Source organism: Condylostylus longicornis, unplaced genomic scaffold (genome assembly GCF_029603195.1).
Source record: "Condylostylus longicornis isolate FDR11 unplaced genomic scaffold, ASM2960319v2 ptg000135l, whole genome shotgun sequence".
Classification (NCBI taxonomy): Eukaryota; Metazoa; Arthropoda; class Insecta; order Diptera; family Dolichopodidae; genus Condylostylus; species Condylostylus longicornis.
The window spans coordinates 19014336-19038024 of NW_026578103.1; the positions used below are offsets into that span (position 1 = coordinate 19014336).

The window sequence follows — 23689 nt, forward strand, 5'->3', positions numbered from 1 at the left end:
ATTTTTTAACAAAGATAAATTTTTCATTGTATTTTATGAAAACAAGAGCGAAACCGTCTTTTCAACTTTAAACAATGATTTTTTGTACATTAGTTTTAAAATTTTGTAGACTTATTATTTTTTTTTTCCATTTTGAATAAAGAAAAGAGCACCTTTTATTATCCTTTTTCACCGTCATTGTCATTGAAAGTAAAATTTTCAAAAGGATTTCTTATCATAGAACCTAAACCCCCTTCTACTCGTATTTTATAAATAATTCGAGTTCAATGAACTTTATGAAAGCTCTATGACTTTTTATATAGTTGTGATCCACTTTTATAATAATACGTTGTTAATTATTGATAACAGAAAATTTTAGATTTGGAATGAATTTTATATTTCAATTAAATTTTGTAATAAAGGATGTTATGTAAGAAAGTGATTGAAAAGAAATTATAAAAATCTACAGTTGTTTTAACAAATTTTACATAACACTATTAATATATTACCTGAAAGTATGTACCTAAAGCAAAAGTTATGCATTCGATTCTCGATTTCATTAGGTTTTGCAAATGTTGTGATAATTGAAAATAAGAAAACAATAAGCACAATTTGTTAATTTTTGAATATATTTAAATCTCTACTGAGGCAATTTAAATTGCATAATTTGGATTTTCATCATGATATTGTCTGTGCTTTATTTATGACTGTATAACGTTCAGAAATACTCCCGAAATGAGTTCAGCAGTGTGTATATAAAAGGTTGTTTTCTAGATAAATTCTGTTATTCAATATTAAAAACGAACCTGTACGATTGAATTTCAAAGGTGTGACAATCATTTTCATTAAAAACAATATGAGATCATTTGCCAGAGTAACTATAGAGTCCAAAAATGCTTCTTTAAATAACTTTTTCATGGCGGGTTGTATATTATTAGTGTTATATGAACGTTTGTATTAAATTTATGCCTTTTAAATGAACTCCAATAGCATAGTTTTCGTATGCAAAATATTGATTGGATCGCATTGGTGTCGTACAATGTTTAATATAGGGTCAAATTTAAATTATATTTCAATCATTTTATTTTGATACTAGTGAGAATTTAATAAAGCTTCAACAGAAAACTTCAAATTTAATAAATCTATTCATAAATTTTTCGTGTTGACTTATATTCTTGTAAACAATTTTAATTTTTATATTTTTTGAGAATTCTTTTTTGGAAAAATTCAATTAATTTTTCATTTTATTTGACTGAAATTTAAATATGCTTGTTTTCCCGTTTTATACATTTAAGGGAATTTAATTGAAGAAATTGTTTTTCAATCGAAAATTCTCTAGGTTAAGAGATCTAATTTCAAAGATTAAAAGCACTAGGAATTAGACGGCCAAAGTATCTCATGTGTTAACTGTCCTAAATTAACTTTGAAAATCAAAAATCGTCAGTTGATTAACGCAGCAATGTTAATAAACAAAACCGCCCCTTATTAATTATTTTTAGAAAATAAACGGGAAAATTGATGCAACATTATTGAAAAAGTGAAATTCAGTTTTTTTCCCATTATTGTTTTAATTTATTTTAAATGATAAATGACAAGTTCTAGACGTAAGTGATATTCTTTATGAAAAGTTTATTTATTTAACTTGATTAATAAATGTTATAATATTTTGAGTGCAATATAAAATTTCATCTCATAAAATATTCTGACTACGTGTTCTTTTATTTGCTTTTTATATTATTTATAGTTATATCATAAATTTATAACATAGCGTTATGAAAAAAGGAGAAAATGTGGGGGAAAAATGAATAAAAATCCTGCTGCATATAATCATTGTAGCAATTATAAGCTTATGTAATATTTTAATTGTGTACATTATATAAAAATCGTGTTATATAATAATAATAATCAATAAAAGAGGACTGAATTTTTGTTAATTTTCCAATCATATACTCAAATTTCAATAGGGTAAATCTTCATAGTTGAGACCGTACTAAAATACTTGTAATAAATGTTGAATTTAATTGAAAATATTGTAAAAATTTTGGTTGGATACATTAGATTGAATACATTAGATTTCGTAATAAAGTGTGAGACATACCGAAAAGTTAGAATTTAAATTGGGCTTGCAGTGAAATGCGATGAGAGTAAATTGTTTTAATTGATAATGTTTTTTTTTGGACTTTAATTGGAAGAATTCATTAAAAGTCAATATTCGTTGTTCGTGGATAATTTTAATACTCAACTAATTATGTATTATATTTTTAGTAATAAACCCTTTTAAACCTTTTTTATGTTAACTAAGCTTCTACAAATAGAGTTAAGATGCGACCTAGAGATATAACGAGCTGTTCTTTATTTAATTCACTCAACTTCATTCTTTCCATTCAGTCATTCTTTCATTCATATGTTCAAGAGTAGAATTCAGTAAAAAAATTTCGGTGTATTCCACTAACACTTTAATGAATTTGTAAATAATATAATCTCCGTAGTGAGTATGTTTTACTTTTTTTTTTATTAAAAAGTATATTGTATAAAACTTTGACCATTTTGTTATACATAGTTTAAATTTTATGTTGTGGTTTAACACGCAACAATAGAAAATTCAATAAACTTTATTCATTCCAAAAAACTGATTCATGTGAAAAAATCCTTCCAAACATTTTGTTATAATAAATTGTGTTAGTATTTGTATTTATATACATACATTATAAATAATGTACAAGTATTAATGTAAATAATTACAGAGTAATGAAATAATTAATTTTTAGTGCATTGAAAATAAAGTCTGCCATATAAAAATAATCTGAATTTGGAGTACAAAACAATATTTTATTCTGTATTTGTTATGTTTTCTTATGTTTGCTATAAAGGTTTAAATATTTTGGAAATATAGTGTTAAAAATCATAAATTTTTTTTATATACGCTCAACCAGTTTATATCGGGTATTCTAGATTAATTAGTTTATTTGCAATGTTATAGAAGGACGTGGTGCATAAAATTCTACTCAAAATAAAATGATGTGGCAAGAGAAAAACAAGGCTGAGTTAATGCATTTGTAAAACTTTCGCAATAAAAAATGACGATGCCGTAGAATTAAAAGTATTCAATGTTGCCTGTTATCTGATCAGGTTAGAGTTAATAATTAATTATATTATCAGAAATTTTAAGTAAAATTGGAAAAGGTCATCAAGTGCGAATATTTGGTCTTAATTGGCTCTTAAAGTCTATAGCAGTGTTAGATATGAGCCATATTGTGCGTATTTATAAGCAAAACAAATTCTAGTTTTTTGTCGTTTAATAGTTTTGGTGAAGAGTTAAACTATCTCACTTCACGACAAAAATATTCTGAACCATTTTTAATTCTGAATGCAAAACATTGTCGTAAAAGTTAAGGTTTTAAATTGAGAATTAAAAGAATCGTATATTTTAATTTATTCACGAAATCGGAACGAGTCTTTTGATTTCATTTTTCTGCCAAACTCTGTCTTATAGTTTGAATAACCAAATACATGTGCATAGTTTCCTTGTATACTTATATAGAAACATATATGTGTAATATTACGTGTTTATTTAGTTTAATTTGAAATGTTTCTACTGCAACGAAAATAATTAAATGCTAAAAAACTTGACTAAAGTTTTTTTTTTTGATGTAATTGTTAAACATTTAAACATCTAAAATAAAAGCAGAAACTTAATAAATAAAGTTGGGTGAAACAAATAGTTTGTATTGTAGCACTTTTCCCTTCAACAAGGCAATATACTACTTTTAAATATAGTGTATGTATACCTATAACACTATTAAAACTATTTTCATTCATAAGCGAAACTATTTCTGAGATTGTATATATTTAGGATGAACGATTTATGCAGTCTTTGAAATAATAGTCGATTTTAAGGGCTAATTGTGTGAGTTAAGAAAAATAATTATGCTTTTTAATGGCATCGAATTTACCGTTAGCTTTCTGCGATTATAGAAATTTTAAAAAGCTTGCGATTTCGAAAATATAAGGTGCCAAATATTCAAATTTCACAAATTTCTAGAGGCGAAAACTTGAGAGGGGGTGGAGGTGAGAAAAAATTTTCTTCTAAAGAAAAGAATTATTTATTAGTGTTTAAAAGCTGTTAAAATTTCACAACCTATAGTTTGGAAAAAAAAAGACATTAAAAATTTGGAAAAAACGATTTTTAGATAACGGTAAATTTTAACTGCCATTTTGCTTTTTTAAAGTTTAACTATAGTATGTTATTACAAAAGTAGCCATTTCATTATAAAAATATTTCTGCGTTTGCAAAATTTGAAGAATGCTTATGGTTTTTTTGCCAAAAATGCTGTTTTTAGGGTTTTAGGGTGGTATAACTTTTAAAAGGGGGGGGGGGGAGGGTATAACTTTTAAAAAAAAATTTTCTTCTACGGAAGTTAGTTTCTAGTAAAGATCTATGCACGTATAAAGTTTTAGGTTCTATATTCAAAAATGTAGAAGTTTTGTAAACATGTCCACGGACGGACGGAGGAACTGACAGAGTGAAACTAATAAGCACTTTTTTGAAACATTTTTTCACAATGATGCAACATTGCACCTAACTTAAAAAAAAATGTTTACATTTTTACTTAAAATGTTAAAATATCTGGAATCTGGCATATACATAAATGGCATAAATTGAAAACTGTCATAATACTCATAATCATAATACCGGCCTTTTCATATACATTACGGTGAGTAAAAATAATGAATTGCAAAATTATAATAAAAACATTTATAAAATTAAAATTCAATGTACCTGCAGCTAAGTATTTGATATTAAAGCAAATTAAAGTTGTAGTTAGATATAGGTAATTAAAAGAGGATTGCATACATTCATTTTATTAACCCATTGCAGTATTTCCAGAATTCTTAATTGAATTTCGTTATATTTCGCCGTGGAAAAAATATTTGGTATTTAATTTCAAGTATTGGAACTTTTATTACAAATCAAATTTGTGAATGTGTTAATTAATAAATTCGAGTTTTTAGTACACACATTGGACACATTGCAAGTACACGTATTTTAATGGAGCGCATTCATAGTTTTATGATTCTGTAAGTGAGATGTGAAATACTTTTATAAATAAATTTTAAATTTCATTTTAATATATTTAAAATTTCATTTCTAATCATAGTAACATTCAAAGCTATAACGCAGCTTATTAAATTTAGTTTTTATTTTTCTCCATATTTTATTGCATTATTATAATACAAGGTATTTGAAAAAAAAATTATGGAATTTTTGAAATAATAAGTATCTATTATATATTTTCCCTATTTTATGAATTCAAAATGAAACCATAAAATATTTTTACCAATCTAACCAAAATTTAATAGTTGATATTTTGAGTGACAAATTAGCTTTATTATTAATAAAATTTTTGATAGAAATCCCCATCAAATATAATATTTTATTTAATTAATTGGATTTGATTATTGTAATATCAATTGAAATTTATTAATTTTAAAAATAATTTTAATATATTATAGAAAGTCACGTACGTGATAATCAACAATATATTTTTAGTATTTGAAACCAAAATTACTGTGGGATTTAAGGATTAATCGCGGTGAGAAAAACCCTTGCTATATTGTAGAAATGTATATATACTCTGCAAAATAAAAAATTTGCATAGAATTTAAAGTATGAGGAATTACGGATATAATAAAGCAGCTACTAATCGATCGAAATGTGTATTGTTTGAGTGATACTATGAAATTTTCATTTACTTATTCTTACAAGTTTGACGAAAACAATTTCCACATAATTGTAAAAATATTTTATTTATTTGAAATTTTAACAAAGTCAGTTATATTTTAGGTTAGGTTGAAATGACAAAATTTGGTTCTTAGAGGAGGTTTACTTTGTGTGATCTAATTTTTTTGAAATCATTTACAAATTAAATTGCAAGAAATATTGTTAATTCATTCCTTAGATATTGTCAAAAATGTGAAATTGACCACTTGTGAAAATCAAGTTTCGAGCCTTTATTTTTCTACAAAAAATTTATTAATTCAGTGGTTTATCAATGGCAATTGAAATATTGAATTTCTAGTATAGTGTTTTATAGCTTGATAGTCAAAAATGATAATTTTCTCAAAAATAGTCAAAAACGTGAAATTGATCCGACGAGTTTCTGAGTCGTTCCATAGCTTAAAAGCATTTATCATTCTAATTAAAATCGGCTCAACCGAAATTGAGATACACCAGTGCATCGATAGACAAAAAGAAGAGCTGGCTTGTAGAAAACTCAAAATACAAACTGTGGTATTGCAAACAAACTGCCTTATTGCATTCCTTAATGTGGTCGACAAAAATGGAAAATATTTTCTTATTTAATTTTTATAAGAGCGGATGTTACGGAAGAAACAATTTGTAGTTTTATTTCCGTAAGGAATTACGCTTAAATCCTCCAAAATCTTAAATTTTAATGATTTTGATTCTCAACTACTTGCCCTTTGCGTATATTTTAACCATTCTATTATAAAGAATATAGAATTGATATAAACAGTCGTAGGAACGGACAGAGTTCGTAATATTAACAATTACGTAATTGCAAAAATTTTAAAAATAAAAATTAAGACATTAGTTTTTATTTTTAAATTTTTCAATTCATAATTAAATTGAAAATTTTTTTTATATAGTTTCAAACAATTATACAATATGTCATTGTTCTTAGTAAAAAAAAAAAGTTTACTTATGGAAAACTTCTGTTCCGAACCCCATTTAAATTTTTTTATTTGAACTTTTGCTGTGATTTTTTGTGACCCAACTAATATAGATTCCGATGCATTTATTTTGTGGAATATTAGCAATAGCGTATAGAAAATTATTAAGTGAATAAAATATTTTGAACATCATTTAAGTGAATTAACACAAATTGTAAAGAAATTTTAAAAATGGGGGAGAAAAATAATATGAAAATTTTTAGTTTTAATTTTTTACGGTTTTTTCTGTTAATTTTCAATTTTTTTGTTAGCAACCCCAATAAAACTTAAAACCGTGATATGAATATTGCAATTATTTTACATTTAACAATAAAATTTAAATATGAATAATTATATTTAATGGAACCTGTGCCAAAATAAAAATATGGAACGAAATTCATAACTATTTTCAGTGGAATTTTTATTAAAAGTTTTATTTTACACGTGAATTAATATTATTACCCTATAAATAACATAAAGTTATTTAATAATTTTGAATGCTTCAGAACTGTTGAATTTTAAACGTGAGAGTTAATTGAAATAGTTATATTATTTACTATAGAATTCCGAGCTTAACCAATTAGAATTTTGGCAATTGGGAAATATGCAGGGAAACACAATTTGCGGATAAATTTAAAGAGATAGGCCGCTATTTTAACTTGTTCAAATCTGAAAATAGGATTTGTGTCTAAACTAGAAAGCGATGCAATTAATGTTGAGAAGTTAGGAACGTGGATTAAAATTAATATCCTTCTGTGGATATTAATTTGAGAGTTGTGTTAAGATAAGTGAGACTATGAAAAAAATTCGTAAAGTAATATTTTAAATGATATTTGAAAATATTTCCACTCATTCTGAGTGTTATTTTGTGCTCTCTGGTAATTTTCGAAGTTCGGAAAAATATTTGATACAAGCTCGTGAATATTGTAATGGTTTTGCTAATGTAGGCACTAAATTATGTCTACTGATGAACTGCACAGATTCAAATAGATCATGCTCCGAAATGGTCAATGAATAATTTTTAGAAATTTTCGGTATTCCATTCAAATTTCGTTTGCTTTAGTTTTTCCTATTTTTTATCTTAGATCTAAAAAGCATAAAAGCAATACTACGAACCCAATAAATAAATAAAGTTTAAAGTTTTTATCATTATTTTTTGTTTTGTTTTGTTGTCAAATGTCAGCTCAATTTCCTGTATAAATATCGCAACTATAATCAGTCAAATTCCACATGCCTAATATCCTTGTAAAATTTTTTCTACAAAAAAAGAAAAAAAAAATAAAAATTTTGCCTGGCTTAATTTTCATTTGCACTAAAATAAATTTTTAAAGAATTTAAAAAAAAAAACACAAAAAAAAAAATTATATTCGTTTTTGCTTTTTGGATTTGCAATTTTTCCACATAACACACGTAAATAATTTTAAACATATTGAAATTTCTTAAAGAAATTTTCTGAAAGGCGAAACTATTATCCTTTTAAAATCTAAAACTAACAAGTCCTAAATGAAAATAACAAGAAAATAACACATAAGAAAAACAAAAACCAAAAAAAAAAAAGAAAATGAAACAAGAGAAGAAAAAATTAAAAAAGAAAAACAGAAGAGAAGAGAAAAACCGCAATGGGGCATATTTTGATTTTTCTTTTGAAATTTTGTTTGTTCTTTTGGTCTCTACATATTTTAATTACACCTAAAACTAAACGAATAAGTTGAATAAAAGCAATTGAGTGTATACAACAGGATGATGAGAATGAAATCTGGTTTTTTAGGAGGAAAAAGGAGGGGTGGTGGGACGGGCAAGAGATTGGAACCACAAGTTTTTCTTTTTTTCGTTTTGCTATCACAGTATTAAAGAACACCAACACAAAATAAAACTAAAATTTGTTTTTGCCATCCGCAGTAATCACCTTTTCAGGTTAAATATATGGTCTCCATTGTTTTGGCGTTTCTAAAAACCAGAAAAAAAATTAAAACAAAAATAACATTAGAATTAAAATTTCTCTTATTTTTTTTTCTTTTGTTTTTATAAAACACGAAATAGAACAAAAAGTTTCTGAGGCGGAAAATTAGTTTTTCTTCTTTTGTTTTCTTCATTGTTTTATTTTTGTTTCGCCAAGAAGAATAAACTGTATAAGGGATGAGTGGAACGGGGCGGGCAGGGTTTATGACGCGGAAAAATAGAATTCGTATATTGTAAAAATGTGTGAGTATTAAAAAAAAATTTATATGAGAATGCGGAACTAGAATATTAGAGGTGAAACTAATGCGAACAAAATAGGGAACTGATTTAAAGGATACGTTTTTGTTTTGTTTTATTGTACTTTTTTTGTTTCCTAATGTCCGCAATGCTTTTGTTTTCTGTTTTCTGTTTTTTGGCATATTGTGTGAAACATGCAACTTTAAATTTTTTTTTCTGATTTTTTCTTTTAAGTTTGTAATGAAAACAATAAAAGAAATTCTTTCCTTCTTTTTTATAATTACTGAATTAAAAATAAACAAAATGAAAGCAAAAAAAAAAAATTAAGGAAATTTTGTTAAAATTGTAAATTTTTTTTTGGGAATTTTTTAAAAGCAATCACTGAAAAAATATTTTACTTGTTTGTACGTTTATGTGCGCGGAAAAAAATTTATTTTAAATTAAATTTTTAAATTAACCCTTAATCACTCACTATGTACCCTTACCACTGAAGCCTTAGTCAGCCCGGAGGCGTCGTTGAATTGATAAGGTAAAAAAGGTATATTAAGTAAAGAGCAACAAGTGAAATACTTTTTAGTTTTTTAACTTTATAATTTAAAGAAAAATATTTCCATTCCATATTAATAAAAACAGGTTTTTTAGTTACACAATTGCGTAAAAAGAATGAATTGATTCTTTCTTTGTTTTGTATACTAAGCTACACAAGCATTAAATTATTATTAATTTGCGTGTGATGCTAAGGTCAAGACAACACTAAAGAAGAGGTATAAAATACAGGAGAGTATTATAATGCTATTACAAAATATAGGAGATGGAGATTTATATATTTTACCGCTATATTTTACGGGTATCTAACCACTATTTTACATGTCCTTCCGTCCGTCCGATTGTACGATAACTCAAGAAAGAATAATACAATCGACACCAAGCTTTTACAAGTTGTTGCTTTTGTGCCAAGGACAGCTGATATTGTAATTAGAACCAATCGGACATAATCGATTAACTGCCGTATAACTCGAAGAGATTATTCGAAATGTTTGAAAAAATAATTAAGCCAAAAGTCGTATTAGAAATATTATAGTTATTAAGGGTTAAAAAAATTAAATACAAATTGGATAAGTAACTTTATCTTTTCGTTCAATGTATTCGTTAATTTTTGGTTCCCTTGTTTTTTAAATTATTTCACCAATAAAATGGGATTGAATTAACTAGATAAAAATACAGGAAATAAAAATTTATGAGTTCAATTTTGTTTGTAAGCGGTGGAAATTTTAATATTTGAATTTTAAACTTACAAAGCTATACGATAAAATTGCTATGTACTTAATTTTTATTTTGTAGTTTTTTAAGGAGTCTATTTGAATGGTAAAATTTGGAAACATTTTTACATTTCGGTGGTAATATTAAAAATTACAAGCTCAGTATTGTTTTGCAAAGCAGCAATCTATGCCTAAAGTAGAGTTAAGTATACATGAGATTCATCATCAATAAAAATAATTTAGAACTTTCAGTAGATTTTTTAATGGATTTTCCAAAGATTTTACCAAATTATATTTTTCAAAATATTGCTCCAACAGGTTTTTATCATTCATTGAAAATATTTGTGCTTGTTTATTATACAATTTTCTGTATACGAACTGAATATATTCTTCTATACGAACAATGAGATAGTTCGAAAAATTTTCTTACTTCGTTAATGACATTATTTCGAGTAACCTTAACAAATTGATTTTATATGCAACTTAAAAATAATAGGAAGGGCTGTTTAAAAATTCTGATAAAGAATAACATTAACAACAGGGACAAACTGCAAAAATTCAGAGAAAATTTAGAAAATTCTTAAATTTTTTTTTACAACTGCGCATGAAATTTGTTTGCGTGGCAAGTAAAATTTTATGAATGAATTTCATTGGAATGAAACAAATTCCGAATAGAGAGAATAAAACTTATTCACCACACTATACTAATGTATATTGGTGAAAATATAAAACTTCAACAATAAGATGTTATAGAGAATATAGGAATTGTAATTCAATTAAATATTGCATATCAAAAAATTGTGCAGGTTGCATGTTAAAGGATTGTTATGTAAGAAGAGTTTTTTGTTTACGTATTTCTAATTAATGATATTAACATAAGAGTTAGCAGATTTGATTTACTTAACAGTTATTTAATTTATTTAATTAAGGTTGCTTGGATAGATCTTTGATAAAGGTTGACAAGCATCAATTGTGTATATAATGTAAGGCTTTTGACAAATACTGCTAGGACATTGTTTGATTTGTTAAAATTCCGAGAATATTTTTTACTGAATTATAGAACCACGTAAGAGGTGTTTTTTTCCATAGAGTCGTATGATTTTATGAAGCAATCTGGAAAAAAGCACTCAATTTTAATTTATTTCCAGGTAGAAAACTGTTAATATAATTTTTGAGATTGCACTGAACGCATACGTATAAGGATGTTTCCTATCGAATGGGTCAATTGATTGTTTTTAATTCCGTAACAGGCTTGGAGTTGGAATTAATTGCACAAAGATAATTAAAGGAAGCTTTGATATTATTGTGCTTAATATTATACATATGTAAAGTATTTTGTGGTATATCGTTGATCATGTGGTCGTTAAATTTTTGTTTAACAACTTTTTTGAACATCGTTTGTTAAAGATTCTAGATCTTGCAAATGCTCTCTTCAAAAATTGAAATCGTTGCAAATGTGTTGAAAATCTCTACAAAAGAGGTCACGAAATAAAAATATACAACTCTTGTTCAAAATCTTTTTTTAAAATGGATCTTGTGTAAAACGTGAAAAGAACCTTTTTAAAAATCAAAATCATATTAGAATCTTCAAATCCTTGTAGCTCAGAAACCGTAAAGTTTATTTGGTGGTTCACTTTCGAAAAAACCAAAAATAATTTTTTTACTTGTTTGTCTTTTGTAAAAATTAGAAAAATGCACCTTCCCGGGAAGACTTCGTTCTCTGTCAAATATATTACTTATATTAGGTATAAATTTTGAAGACGATGCAATTTAAACAGTAAGAATATTTTTATATTCCTAACATATTCAATAGAGTATCTCCTCGACGTCCATCTAATATACAAAAGACAAAAAAAGAAAAAACGAAAAAAATCCTTGTCGCAATATGCACAACAACAATAAATAAGAGTAAATTTCTTATTGCATAGCTTAAACATAAGATTTTTACATTTTTTAGTTTCCTTTTTTACGAACGTATTTTCGAAAGGTATAATAAATTTGCCTTACCACTTTTTGCGATAATAATATTGTGGTCTAAGAAATGGGCATAAGTGTATGGTTTTTGATCAGCGTTAAATTCTGAATCGATTTGACCATGTTTGTCTATCTGAATGGCCGTGCCAAGGATAACACAAAAACAAATTGAGCTAAGCCTACCAAATTTTCACGAATTTATTTATAATAGTAAATTTCATAAACCTATTCAAAATTGTTCGAATGGAAGATTTATTCCATAAACCTATTCAAATTTCATAAACCTATTCAAATGTGGTCGAGGCAGCAAGATCGAGAGTTCGGGTAGCTGCTCTGCAACTGCAAAAATAATTTGACTATAACTCAGAAATTATTGAAGCGACAATATCGAAATTTCGTGCAATCAAATATATTATTGAGGCTGTTATTTGTGATAAAAATCATTGAAAATTCTTGTCTTCTTTTGGTACCAGTCAAACAATTTCAACAGTGATTTGGTCATATATTACGGATACTAATGAAATAACTGTAGTGAATTTTTACATAAACGAATATCGCAATTAACACATAGCGCTTAAAATTATTCATTCGTAGGAGTATCACAGAGTTGTCACGGTCAACTCTAACTATTCCTATTTGTTTTTTTTTTGTTTTTATTGGTGTACATACCTATATAAGTGTTCATTTTCATATTTCCTTTACCAGGATACAAAAGTAATATCCTATTTCCATATACTTAAAATTCAACCTAGTATTTTAAGTTTTTGTTTTCCTTTTTTATAGTTTTCTTATACTTTTCTCGGTTCAGTTCAGTTCAATTCAGCTCAGTTCAGTTTTTCTGTTTTCTTATTTTATTCAAAAATTTATTTAAAATATTCCTTAAAGGAACGTATGAAACAAATATCCTGTTCAATTTTGTTATGTTCAAAGTGCTTTCCTGTAGACAAAAAAGTTAAAGAAAATCATGGTATTGTAAGAATTACAAAAAAAAAAAAAAAACAAACAAGAAAATTAAGTTTTCAAAATATTAGAAGTAGAGAATCAATAAAAAGAAAACTTTCAGTTCATATTTTTATATTTGTGATTGTGTATACATGGGTTTGTGTGCATATATGAGCATAGTATTTTTGCATAGATAAAATATTTTTTAAAAACAACCAAAAAATTCAATTGTATGTGTTTGAATTGTTAAAGAAAACAAAGAATCCGGCAAAGATGTACAAAGTTTTTGAAATAAAAAAATTTTTTTTTTTTTAATTCAAAAAAGATTTTGTCATTATGAATACTTTTTTTTGTTGTTTTTTTGATTATTTTAAATTTTTTTTGTTTTTGTAATTGTGATTTGTTTTTATTTATTTTTTGTTTTTTTTTACTTATTATGTTGATTTTAATGTAATATCCTTTAGGCAGTAGCAAACCATGTAAAAACGAGTATAGATGATTTTTTTTTTTGGCAAATTTAATTTTTGATTCCTTTGATATATGCATAATATAATATGTGTATGTATGTATGTATGTATATTCATGTATATATATATTTGGCTTTTACTGGACATTTAATCTGTTATGAACAGTGAAATTATAATTGTTGTTGATATAAAATCATCACCAAAAAATAAAAAAATGAAGATATAAAGGAATTTTTGGACATAAACGCCTGAAGGTATGCAAATATTTTCTTTAATCTTTAAATTTTTGTTTTATACGAGCATATACGTCATATATAGTGATGTAAATATAACAGTACAGGGTGTTTAAGGAATAATGTTAAAAGAGATATTAAAAATCTGTGAATTATTTAAATAATTTGTATATGGGGTTCGAGTAGAAGGGTAATTCAAATTTTTATTCAAATTGTAGTTTTATGTGACTTGTTATTTTTTTTTATTATTCTTAAGTGCTCTAAAACAACCTTGCTGATGTTTTTCAAGATGGCACATTAAGCCTGTGCAATGGATTTAGATTAAATTGGATTTGAAATTTACCAGCAGCTGTTAATGAAATCAAAATCTTTCCAGAGAACCTTTAAGCTTAAAAGATGTCTTGGGCCTTACTTTTCAATTTTCTTTTTATGATTATCTCTCATTGAGTGATGTACCGTGAATTATTCTCTCAAAATTTTGATTTGTTATCCTCATATGAGAAAGAGCAGTGGTTTGCAAATATGTTTGATACACTCTCTCTAAAAAATATAAATGGGTTAAAAAAGAGCATTAATTAAATATGTATATGAAGATATGAGTATTTAATACTTACGCTTTTAAAGTATATAAACAAAATTTTTAAAGATAATGTTGAATACAGTTATAATGATTAAATCACAATATTAATTTTTCGCCTTTGTATTCAAATAAGATTGAAAGTTATTTTTTGAATTGATTACTGCAGGAAATGAATTTGTCGTATTAAATATTTTCATTTTTTATTGTGATTAAATGCATTATAGGTTCTTGAACTATAGTGTTCCAAATCAATATTTAATAACATATTTCAAAATTTTAAAAAATTGAAAAAGAAAGTGGTTGCGATAAATTTGTTCAAATTTCAGGCTGATTTCTAGTTTAATATAAAATTGATCGGTTGATATTGAGTCGATATATAGATTACTGTTAAGTATCCGTGAAACAGAGAGTCTGATGACGTTTGAGTTGTTAAAATTTATATAAAATAATAAAGGGGGTTCTCTTCAATTCCTTAATAGTTTTCTTTTTTCCAACATTTTGAACTTTTCAAAACCTTGTAATCGTTTATTATTTATGTTGTATTCAATAATGATAAATTGTTAGTTTCTATGTATTTACCCGTTTCTTACTCATCATTTTGGACTATTCCTACCCTATGTGCTCTTATAATAAGGTATATATACATAAACACATGTACAAGTACATATGTTTAATCAATAATATTATAAAATATCCTTTTCTAATAATCGTTTCATTTTAAGGATTTCTTTCACGTTTTTAACAAATATTTCATCACCCGAAAATCATTTTATAAAATATATAAAAATAATTTGTGTATGTACATTATGTATAACTATATTTATATGATATATATATAAAGGGTGATTTTTTTGCTGTTTAGTTTTCTGTTGGGCTTGGTTTCATTTACAACATAAAACAACTGACGCCAAAAGAGTTTTTCCAAATTCAAGTAATTAGTATTAGTAATTATTTTGCAATTTGCATCTAGCAGAAGTATGTAGTGATTATACGGTTTGCCAGCTTTGAAACACTTTTTTTGGAGGTACGTGAAATCTTATTGTTTCAATCGACGTCCTTGCATTGATCGCATATTTGGAAAACAATATTTTTAGTGTGTAATTCTAGAAAATTACTTTAAAGTTAGATTTTTCAAATTGGCTTCCATAAACGTATAATCATGTCTACGTTTCTCAAGATATAATCCTTAATAAAATTGGGGTAGCGATTACAAAATTTACAGGCGCAATTAGCATTGATTTTTCTGTGTTTTTCTTGAAATTTAAGAACCAAATGCTTAAAAATTTATCCGCTATTATATTCAACAAAAAAGACATCATTCAATGATTGAATAATCATGGATTTTATATATAGTTTGCCATAAAATATTTTAAGTGAAAGTATAAAGATTATATTTAAGGCGACTATCCAAAATAGTAGCAAAAAAAAAAATTTTGCGATAGTGTAAAAATTTCAATTTTCTTTATTTAAATGGTCTATATAAGTAAACTTTCCTCGCATATAGAAGCATTTTACAATGAAATGTTTTAGACTGATCCCATGGGGAATTGAGAAAATCTGACCAATTCTATTATAGGCAATGTTATTAGTATGGGAGGCAATATTCTAACCATTCTTTTGTAAAATATTTGTAAAGGGAAAAAAATTCTTTTTATTTCTTTTTGATTTCTCATATTTAACCGGTAAGAATTTTTACACCCTTTCCCTCATTTTCAAATTATTGTTTTCCATGTATGGCTATTATTTAATTTTTTTTATATAAAATTTTGTTAGACAATCATCGGGAAAATTTCTTGCAAGCAAAGAAATATTGTATTTAATATGAAAAAGTCATAATACAAGACACCAATATTGTTTAACAAATCTTCTAGACAGGATACCGATCATATATATATTCTATGTTATTGAAAATGTTTGTAATAATATGTGTCATATGTGGAGTTATCTTGTATGTACCCGCAATTTAATGTGAGAAACTTTAATTTACAAATGTGGCATCGTTTGTTGCATAGCCGTTTAATGTAATTTATAATTTCTAGATGCTTTCAGATCAAATGATTTATCAGCAAATTGAATTTACTATTTAAATAGAATAAAATGCCTAAAGTTATGCAATGGTAGATTGATTCTGTAATTAATACAAAATTTTATAATAAAAAATTTCTACTTTTATCGAAATGAGTTTTATAGGCTAAATAATATTGCATCTCGGGAGGCATCATCGATATATTATGACATTGTAGTTGCATAATTGTCTAATAGATTGGGAAAAAGCAGTAGATAAAACTGGCCAGAAAGCGAAGAATTATTATTCTTCAAAATGAAGTAGTGGAGTATGATGCAATATTTCGTAATCATTTATCTAGCCATTCCGCAGTAAAGAACAATATGAGAAGTAACAATATGAGAGGATTTTTTCTTTAATAATTTGATGAGATTACAAAGATATTCAATTCATAGGGTAGTTCAATACCAATATTTATTTCAAAGACACAAATCTTTTATTCAACGACAGCTTGAGCCAACATAAATAGACTCTTTTAACAAGATTCGGTCAAAAACCGAAAATTTCATTGAAATACGTGAATGTTTTTAATTTCTAACCCATTCGGAGCTAACAGCGAATTTTTAAACAAATATTTTTAAGTAAATTCGTCAATAATTTCAAGAAATTCATTCAATGTAATAGAGAACGCAAAACGTTCAGACCACAAAAAAATTAATAGCATATTTTTTTTAAAAAACGCAAAATAAATAAAAATGTTGGTCCGAATTTGAGCGTGCAAATAATATTTTTAAGGATTTTGCACTATTTTGTTCAAAAATTTTGGTTTTCTTTTTGTTTTGCGATTTGTTTCCTTTCCTTTATAATTTTTTTATAGCACCAGCTGTGTATTGAGAGTTTATAGTGTTCTTAGAATTTTTCTATTCTGGTATTCTTTTTCTTTTTTCTATAGTAATATTTTTTTCTAATTTTTATATTGCATATTCTTTGTTTTCTTCTTCTAAGATTTTCCAAAATTTTCCTACACACTTTCATTATAACATGCATGTGTTCTCAAAGAATGTGAAACCAAAACTAAGAAAACTGTTTATTGTTTTTTTTACTTTTTACCAATAATTTTAGTATTAAAGTCACGTTTTCAATATTTTCTGGTCTTAGACCAACATATAATCACACATACATGTATATGTCAATGTCCTATATGCAATATAAATAATGCACATAAAAGAACCAAAAAATCAGGATTCATTTACAATTATATAGGAAAATTCTAAAAAATATAAAATATAAAAAATATTATAGAAAAATAAAATCTGGAAAGGATGAAAATCATTGTGATCGCAATGATTTTTGCAATATTAATGAAAACCTGTGTAGCAATTGAAAATAAAAAATATATATATAATAATCGCAAACCATAAGGAAAGGAAAAAAGAAGGAATGGAAACAAGTAAATAAATTCAATAAAAATTCGAAAATAAAAGAAAAAGAGAAAATTATTAAAAATAAAGGATTCAGGAAATTATCAATTGTTTTTGTTTTTTCTTATTGAAATTTAGAATCGATTACGATTAGTTTTTTTGTATTTTCAATCAAAGACAATAATTTGTTTTTATATTTTATTTTGTAGATAATTGAAAAATATAAAGGACAAAAAGGATAATAGTATGTGAATATTTTTCACATATTGTTGACAAATTCTTAAAATGCATCTTATTAGAATAGTGTTGTCTCTAATTTCCAAACTTTGATAGTTTTTTCCTATTTAAATCTCTTCAATCTTGTATAGCTCCAAGAAATAAGCGTCTCATACCTATGCTTCCGGAATGGTACCTATTGATTTGACTTTGTCTCTTTATCTTCACATTTGTTTATTAATTGCCTACATTTCCGAAAAGAAATTGAGATTAAAATTTTATACACAAAAAATTTTTAAAATTAATATACGGGCGCCCTTGGCTTTAAATCTCAAATTTGAAATTTTTTGAAAATCCTGCTACGTTATCGATACCATAAAATCTATTTAAATTTCATAAAATCAGAAACATGCAGTGGTTTTCTACCTTCATGCTAAACAAACTTAAACAGTTTCTTCTCAGTTCAAAATTTTTTGAGAGATCCGCTTTTTAATTGGGGGCAAGACGCAGAAATCTGAAACTTTATCAGTTTGTAAAAATATTAATAAAATATTTTAATTCATTGAGTACATTTCATAGGAGAAAAAACTTATGAATGCAAAAAACTTCGGGAAATCTTTAACAAATTGTAGCTTTTCAAAATCTAAAAATTATAATAGATGGTACGACACAAGATCATGTAACGGGCTCGGAAGGTTTAATAATCCAAAGTGAAGAATCTCAACAATTTTCTATCTATTTTTGAAATATTTGGATATTAATCACTGCATAAAGAATTAAATTTTTTTATTTTTATTTTAATAAATTCAATAAATTTAAATTTTTATTCATAAATTACGAAAAAGAAAAATTTCATTTTTAAATTTATTTATTTCATTAATTTTCTCATTTAAAATTTTATACGATAGACTTAATTCGTAAAATTTTAATTAAATAAAAAGAAAAACAAAAGAAACGAAAAAAAACAAAAAATGAAAACAATATTTTCGAGACTCGTGGAAATATACAAGATAATTTACTCAAAAAAGTTCTTCCTTATTTTTGTTTCTCTTTAAATGACAATTTAATGAAATTAAAAAAAAAAAAAACCAAAATATTTAAAAATTCAAAGAAATTTTATAATAATTAAAAGAGAGGGGTTGGACAGGGGGCAGGGAAATTCTATTTATAGCAATAAATACATTGTATTGGTTTGAATCAAGGATTATTCCTTAAAAATGCCCAAAAAAATATTTTTTTTTCTCCCTATTCGGAAGAATCCAGACAAAAAAGTAATTATAGAAATTAGTTAAAAAATTTCTATTTAAAAATCACAGATAACCCAAACAACAGAAAAAGAAAGAGAAAAAAACAAAATGTTTAAAAGCGTAATTTATTTTATATCGTTATTATTTTGGTGGTCTTGTTTATTTTTAGAAAACGTCGAATAACTACTTTATGTAATTTTCTCGTGTCACATTGCTACATGGGCTTTATAGAAATTTAAAATAGAATCTTACTAGAAAATTGTATTGACGGTAGCAAACCCAAAGAATATTTAAGTGGTTCCTAGGAGTCCTAGAAGAATTTGTTAAAAACACCTCAATAATTTCTAAAGTTATAATTTTCATATACAATTAAATGACAGATATTTTGGGATCGTACCGCATTGTCCTTGTTATTTTTAAGTTTTGCATATACTAACCTGAAAAATTAATTGTATGCTTAATTGTATGCGATTATAGAGTTGTACCTTGAATTTAAACCTATGGAATAGAAGTAAGCAATCAAGCTGTTACAGAACTATGTCTGTCTGAGTCCTAAGTCTTTTATAACTCTATATTGAACAAAAAGTTCGGAGTAGTTGACAAATATTTAAAATTACAAATTTGATTTAAAATTAATGTTGTCCCTCTACAACTGAAAAGAGTTAAAGAGCCCAGAATCATTATTTTGAGATAAAGAGAAGAAAAAAAGTTTAAGAAAAAAAAAAGGAAACCATAAAGGCCAATAATGATTTCATTGCTTTTCAAGCGTATAATGTGTATTTCTCAATGAGTATGTCATTTTGTATACGTAAATTATGTATAAAAATTCTATAAAAAGAGACAAACTTTTAAAGGAAAAATTTTTATAATTTTCAAATTGGCTAAATAAGAATTTAGTTGAAAAGTTTTGAGGCAAAATAAAAAACGAAAAACTTTTTGTCCCAGCCTTATTTTATTTATTTTTTCTGATTATTTTTAACTATTTTGGTTTTTTTGTATTGTTGAATATTTGAAAAATCTTCATTCCACTTTATCATAAGTTAGTCTGATTGGCATTTATATTAATTTTATTAAAGAAATATGAGTCCCATTAATTGAAAGTTCAAATAAGAGTCTAATTTCTTAAAAATCTTTGAACTATGTAGATCACCTTTAAAATAGTTTAGACTATCTAAAATTTCATTGAAACTGGACTGACCAAATTATTTGCTAATTTATCAATTAACAGCTTTAATTTTTTAGCAATAAATTTAGAAAGCCAAATTAAATTCAACAATAGAAAGCTACTTTGAAAATATTATTTTTGATTTTAGACTTTAATAATTATATTCCTTTTTCTAATAGAATTGTCCATGTGTTACTTAATACCAGTAGACATTTATGTAATCTGGGTAATAGATTTCTATATGAAATTATTCAATTGTCTCAGTAATCTAATAATTATTTGATTTGAATAATTTTATGATCTTAATTATTGGTTAGCCACTAAGTCAAATTTGGACAGTAAAATTATTATTTGAATTTAACACTGAACATTGAGAGGTACGAATTTTATTATTTTCATTGATATAAAGAACATGTCAAATACAAAAAATTCTCGTCCATAAAATTTCATTGGAAAAGGAAGAATTTTTGAGCTCTCATCCAAATTTTTATTAATTGGATTGAATACAATAAGCGTAATTAGGTAATGAAATCGAATTTCGACTTTTCGCCGGAAATTCAATTTTCCATAGCGTAAGGAGCAGTAAAAAAAACATATTTTTAGCGAAATATTTTTGACTGAAGCGATTTGGAGGAAAATATATGTCCAAATTTATTTGGTTACGTCACAAATTGATGAACTTTTGAAATATATAAAATCTCGAGAACTGGACCTTTTCTAGGGGTTAATTTAAAATTTTTATCTCATATCTTAGAAACTTCTAATTTCTGTTTGTTTCCGAAACTAACTGACGAATTTTTAAGCAAATTAGGATGTCTAGCTGAGAATTTAATTAAGAAGTTTTGAAGGAATGCTTGAAATTTGTGATAGAAATGTTTAAACATTATTGTCATAATTTTTGTGCGGCACTTTCACTTAACTAGATATTAAACTTGTGATCAATTACGTACTGACCACATTAGTATCCTATTTTTTTTTTAATAAATTGGAAATTTGTACTTATCATTAAACCTTAAAAAAGTATAAAAACTAAAAAAAAATAACAACATTTGAAAGATACAAGAAAACCTTCTAGTTTTAGAACTATGAATATTTTTCCACTTTTAACTATTTATTTTTTTTTTCAAATATGTTAAAGATGATTGTGTGATAGTGATGATTCTGTGGATGATGATGGAGATGATGATGATTCCGTTGAGTTTGGAGTTAATTAAATTGTTTGAAAAACTTTTTTATATTTTTTAGTTTTTTCCCTCATTTTCTACACTAAAATTATTCCAAAATGACAATAATAAGAGAAACACCAAGGGAGAAGTAAGAAATTGGAATTATTTTTTTTTTTTTTGAAAAGTTTCTTTATTTAATATTGCCAATTAAATTAATGTGGAAGATTAAATCTTTAAAAAATAAAAAGAAAAAAACATATTGTTATTAAGGTACGTAGAAATTCAAAATGACTGAACAGTTTTTCTGTGTGACTAGAAAATTATTTTTGATATTATGGAAGAGTAAAAATATTCCTAGGAGTTAATTTTGAAATTTTTTGAAAAAATTATTTTATATTTTATTTAATTTTCAAGTTATAGAAAGGATATGAGTGTATTGTGGAATGAATAAACAGAATTTTAGATTGCAAAATAAACCGGAAAAATTTGTACTCCACTTGCCTTAAAATTTAAAAATGAAGATGAAAAAAATTCATCTGAGTGTTTTGTGGTTGTTATTTTTAAAATAGAATTGTGGTTATTATAAAAATTTCCTTTTAAAGAAAAAGGATAATAAGAAAATATTTTAATAATAATAATTAACAAAAACAAAAACTTTTTTAATTGATTTTAACCTTTAAAGTTTGAATTTCTCAAACTTTTATTGTGAATTTTAAAATTAAATATTTTTTAAGTTTTAGAAAAAGTTTAAAAATATGAAAAAGTTTTCATTTCAATTTTTATTTTTACGAGTATGTTCTTTTTCACTTTGTTATGACATGAATTTTGCGGTTTATGAAAATTAAACTGTTCTTAAGTCATTTGCCAATACAATTCTCTTCTTTTATTGTACAGGAACACGTATTAGTTCTAGTTTTAAATTCGCAGGATAGTTTAATTCATTGCTGAAATTGTTGTTGCTTTAATATGTGATTTGTATTTAAATCTCTTATTAAACTCTTACTTTTACAGTGTTGCGTTTTTTAAGCTCAAATATGTTAGCTTGTTTTCAAAATTAACTCTCTTTTTACTCTCTTGAGCTCAAAAATAAATTACTTCAGCTTTGATTTTATAAGCGCTTATTATGAAGTGTGGCTTATAAAAATTATTTAATACAAATTTGAAAAGAAAACATTGTGAGAAATAGACGACACGAATTTCTTAGCTAGCACACAGGGTATACACAGTTTTGATATAATAGTTTTGATACTCTTAAAATTTTATTGTATAACAAATATATTTTTTTACTTTTAAAAGGAAATTTTATTTCTGAGCTGAATATTTCAAATAAATTTGGAATAAATCAAAGTATTTTGATTAGTTGATGAGGTTACGAAAAGGCATTACTGTCAAATGCTCTCATTTTTCAAACGTATTGCGCTCATTTTTCCGAATTTTATTAAATTTTCCAGATTTATTTTGAAATCAAGTCAGCATTGTTATAGGACAAAACTCATTATAATTAGGGTTAAACATAATTACAGTTTTTTTGGTTACCTTGTCCAAAATATTATGATGCAGGAAATATATGACAAATTTATTGTCAACAGGTTTTACGCACAATTAAGCCGAACATACTCATATTATTAAATTTAAGTATTTCTGAATTGAAAATCACAATTATACTCTCAGTAAAAATTAAATTTCATGAACTGCAGTTTAAAATATTTAATTATTAATGGAAATTCTGCAAATAAATTTCCATAAATTAAATCATTACCACAAAATTTATTAAACATTTTTTACGATAAAAAATATACGAGTAAGAAAAGGAAAAATTTCCCATTAAAGATTTTGTGTTTTTTTTTAATTCCAATTTTCTCTTAATTTAAATCCAATTTTTTTCCATAATTTTACAACTTTTTTACCCTTGTTTATAAAATTCCTATTGAAATGTCGTCCTTCTTTATATACCTTAACATTATTTTTGTATATATATTTTGTAGAAAACGTTAAATGGAAATGAAGGAATAAGACAAGAAAAATTTAACGGTACAATGATTTCTAAACGTAAAAATAAAAATCTTATAGAAATGATCTTGGGATGGCAACAAAAATGCAGATGAGT

General features: G+C 25.4%; 1 protein-coding gene across 1 annotated transcript in view; it reads left to right on the plus strand.

Moving 5' to 3' along the window:
- The window catches only part of LOC129615438 (ATP-dependent DNA helicase PIF1-like), a 56481-nt gene extending 34851 nt beyond the window's left edge, over positions 1-21630 (plus strand). The window contains exon 2 of the mRNA XM_055530649.1: positions 21570-21630. Coding sequence (XP_055386624.1) covers positions 21570-21630 — 61 coding nt within the window. The remainder of the gene's footprint in view (positions 1-21569) is intronic.
- Positions 21631-23689: the final 2059 nt, after the last annotated feature.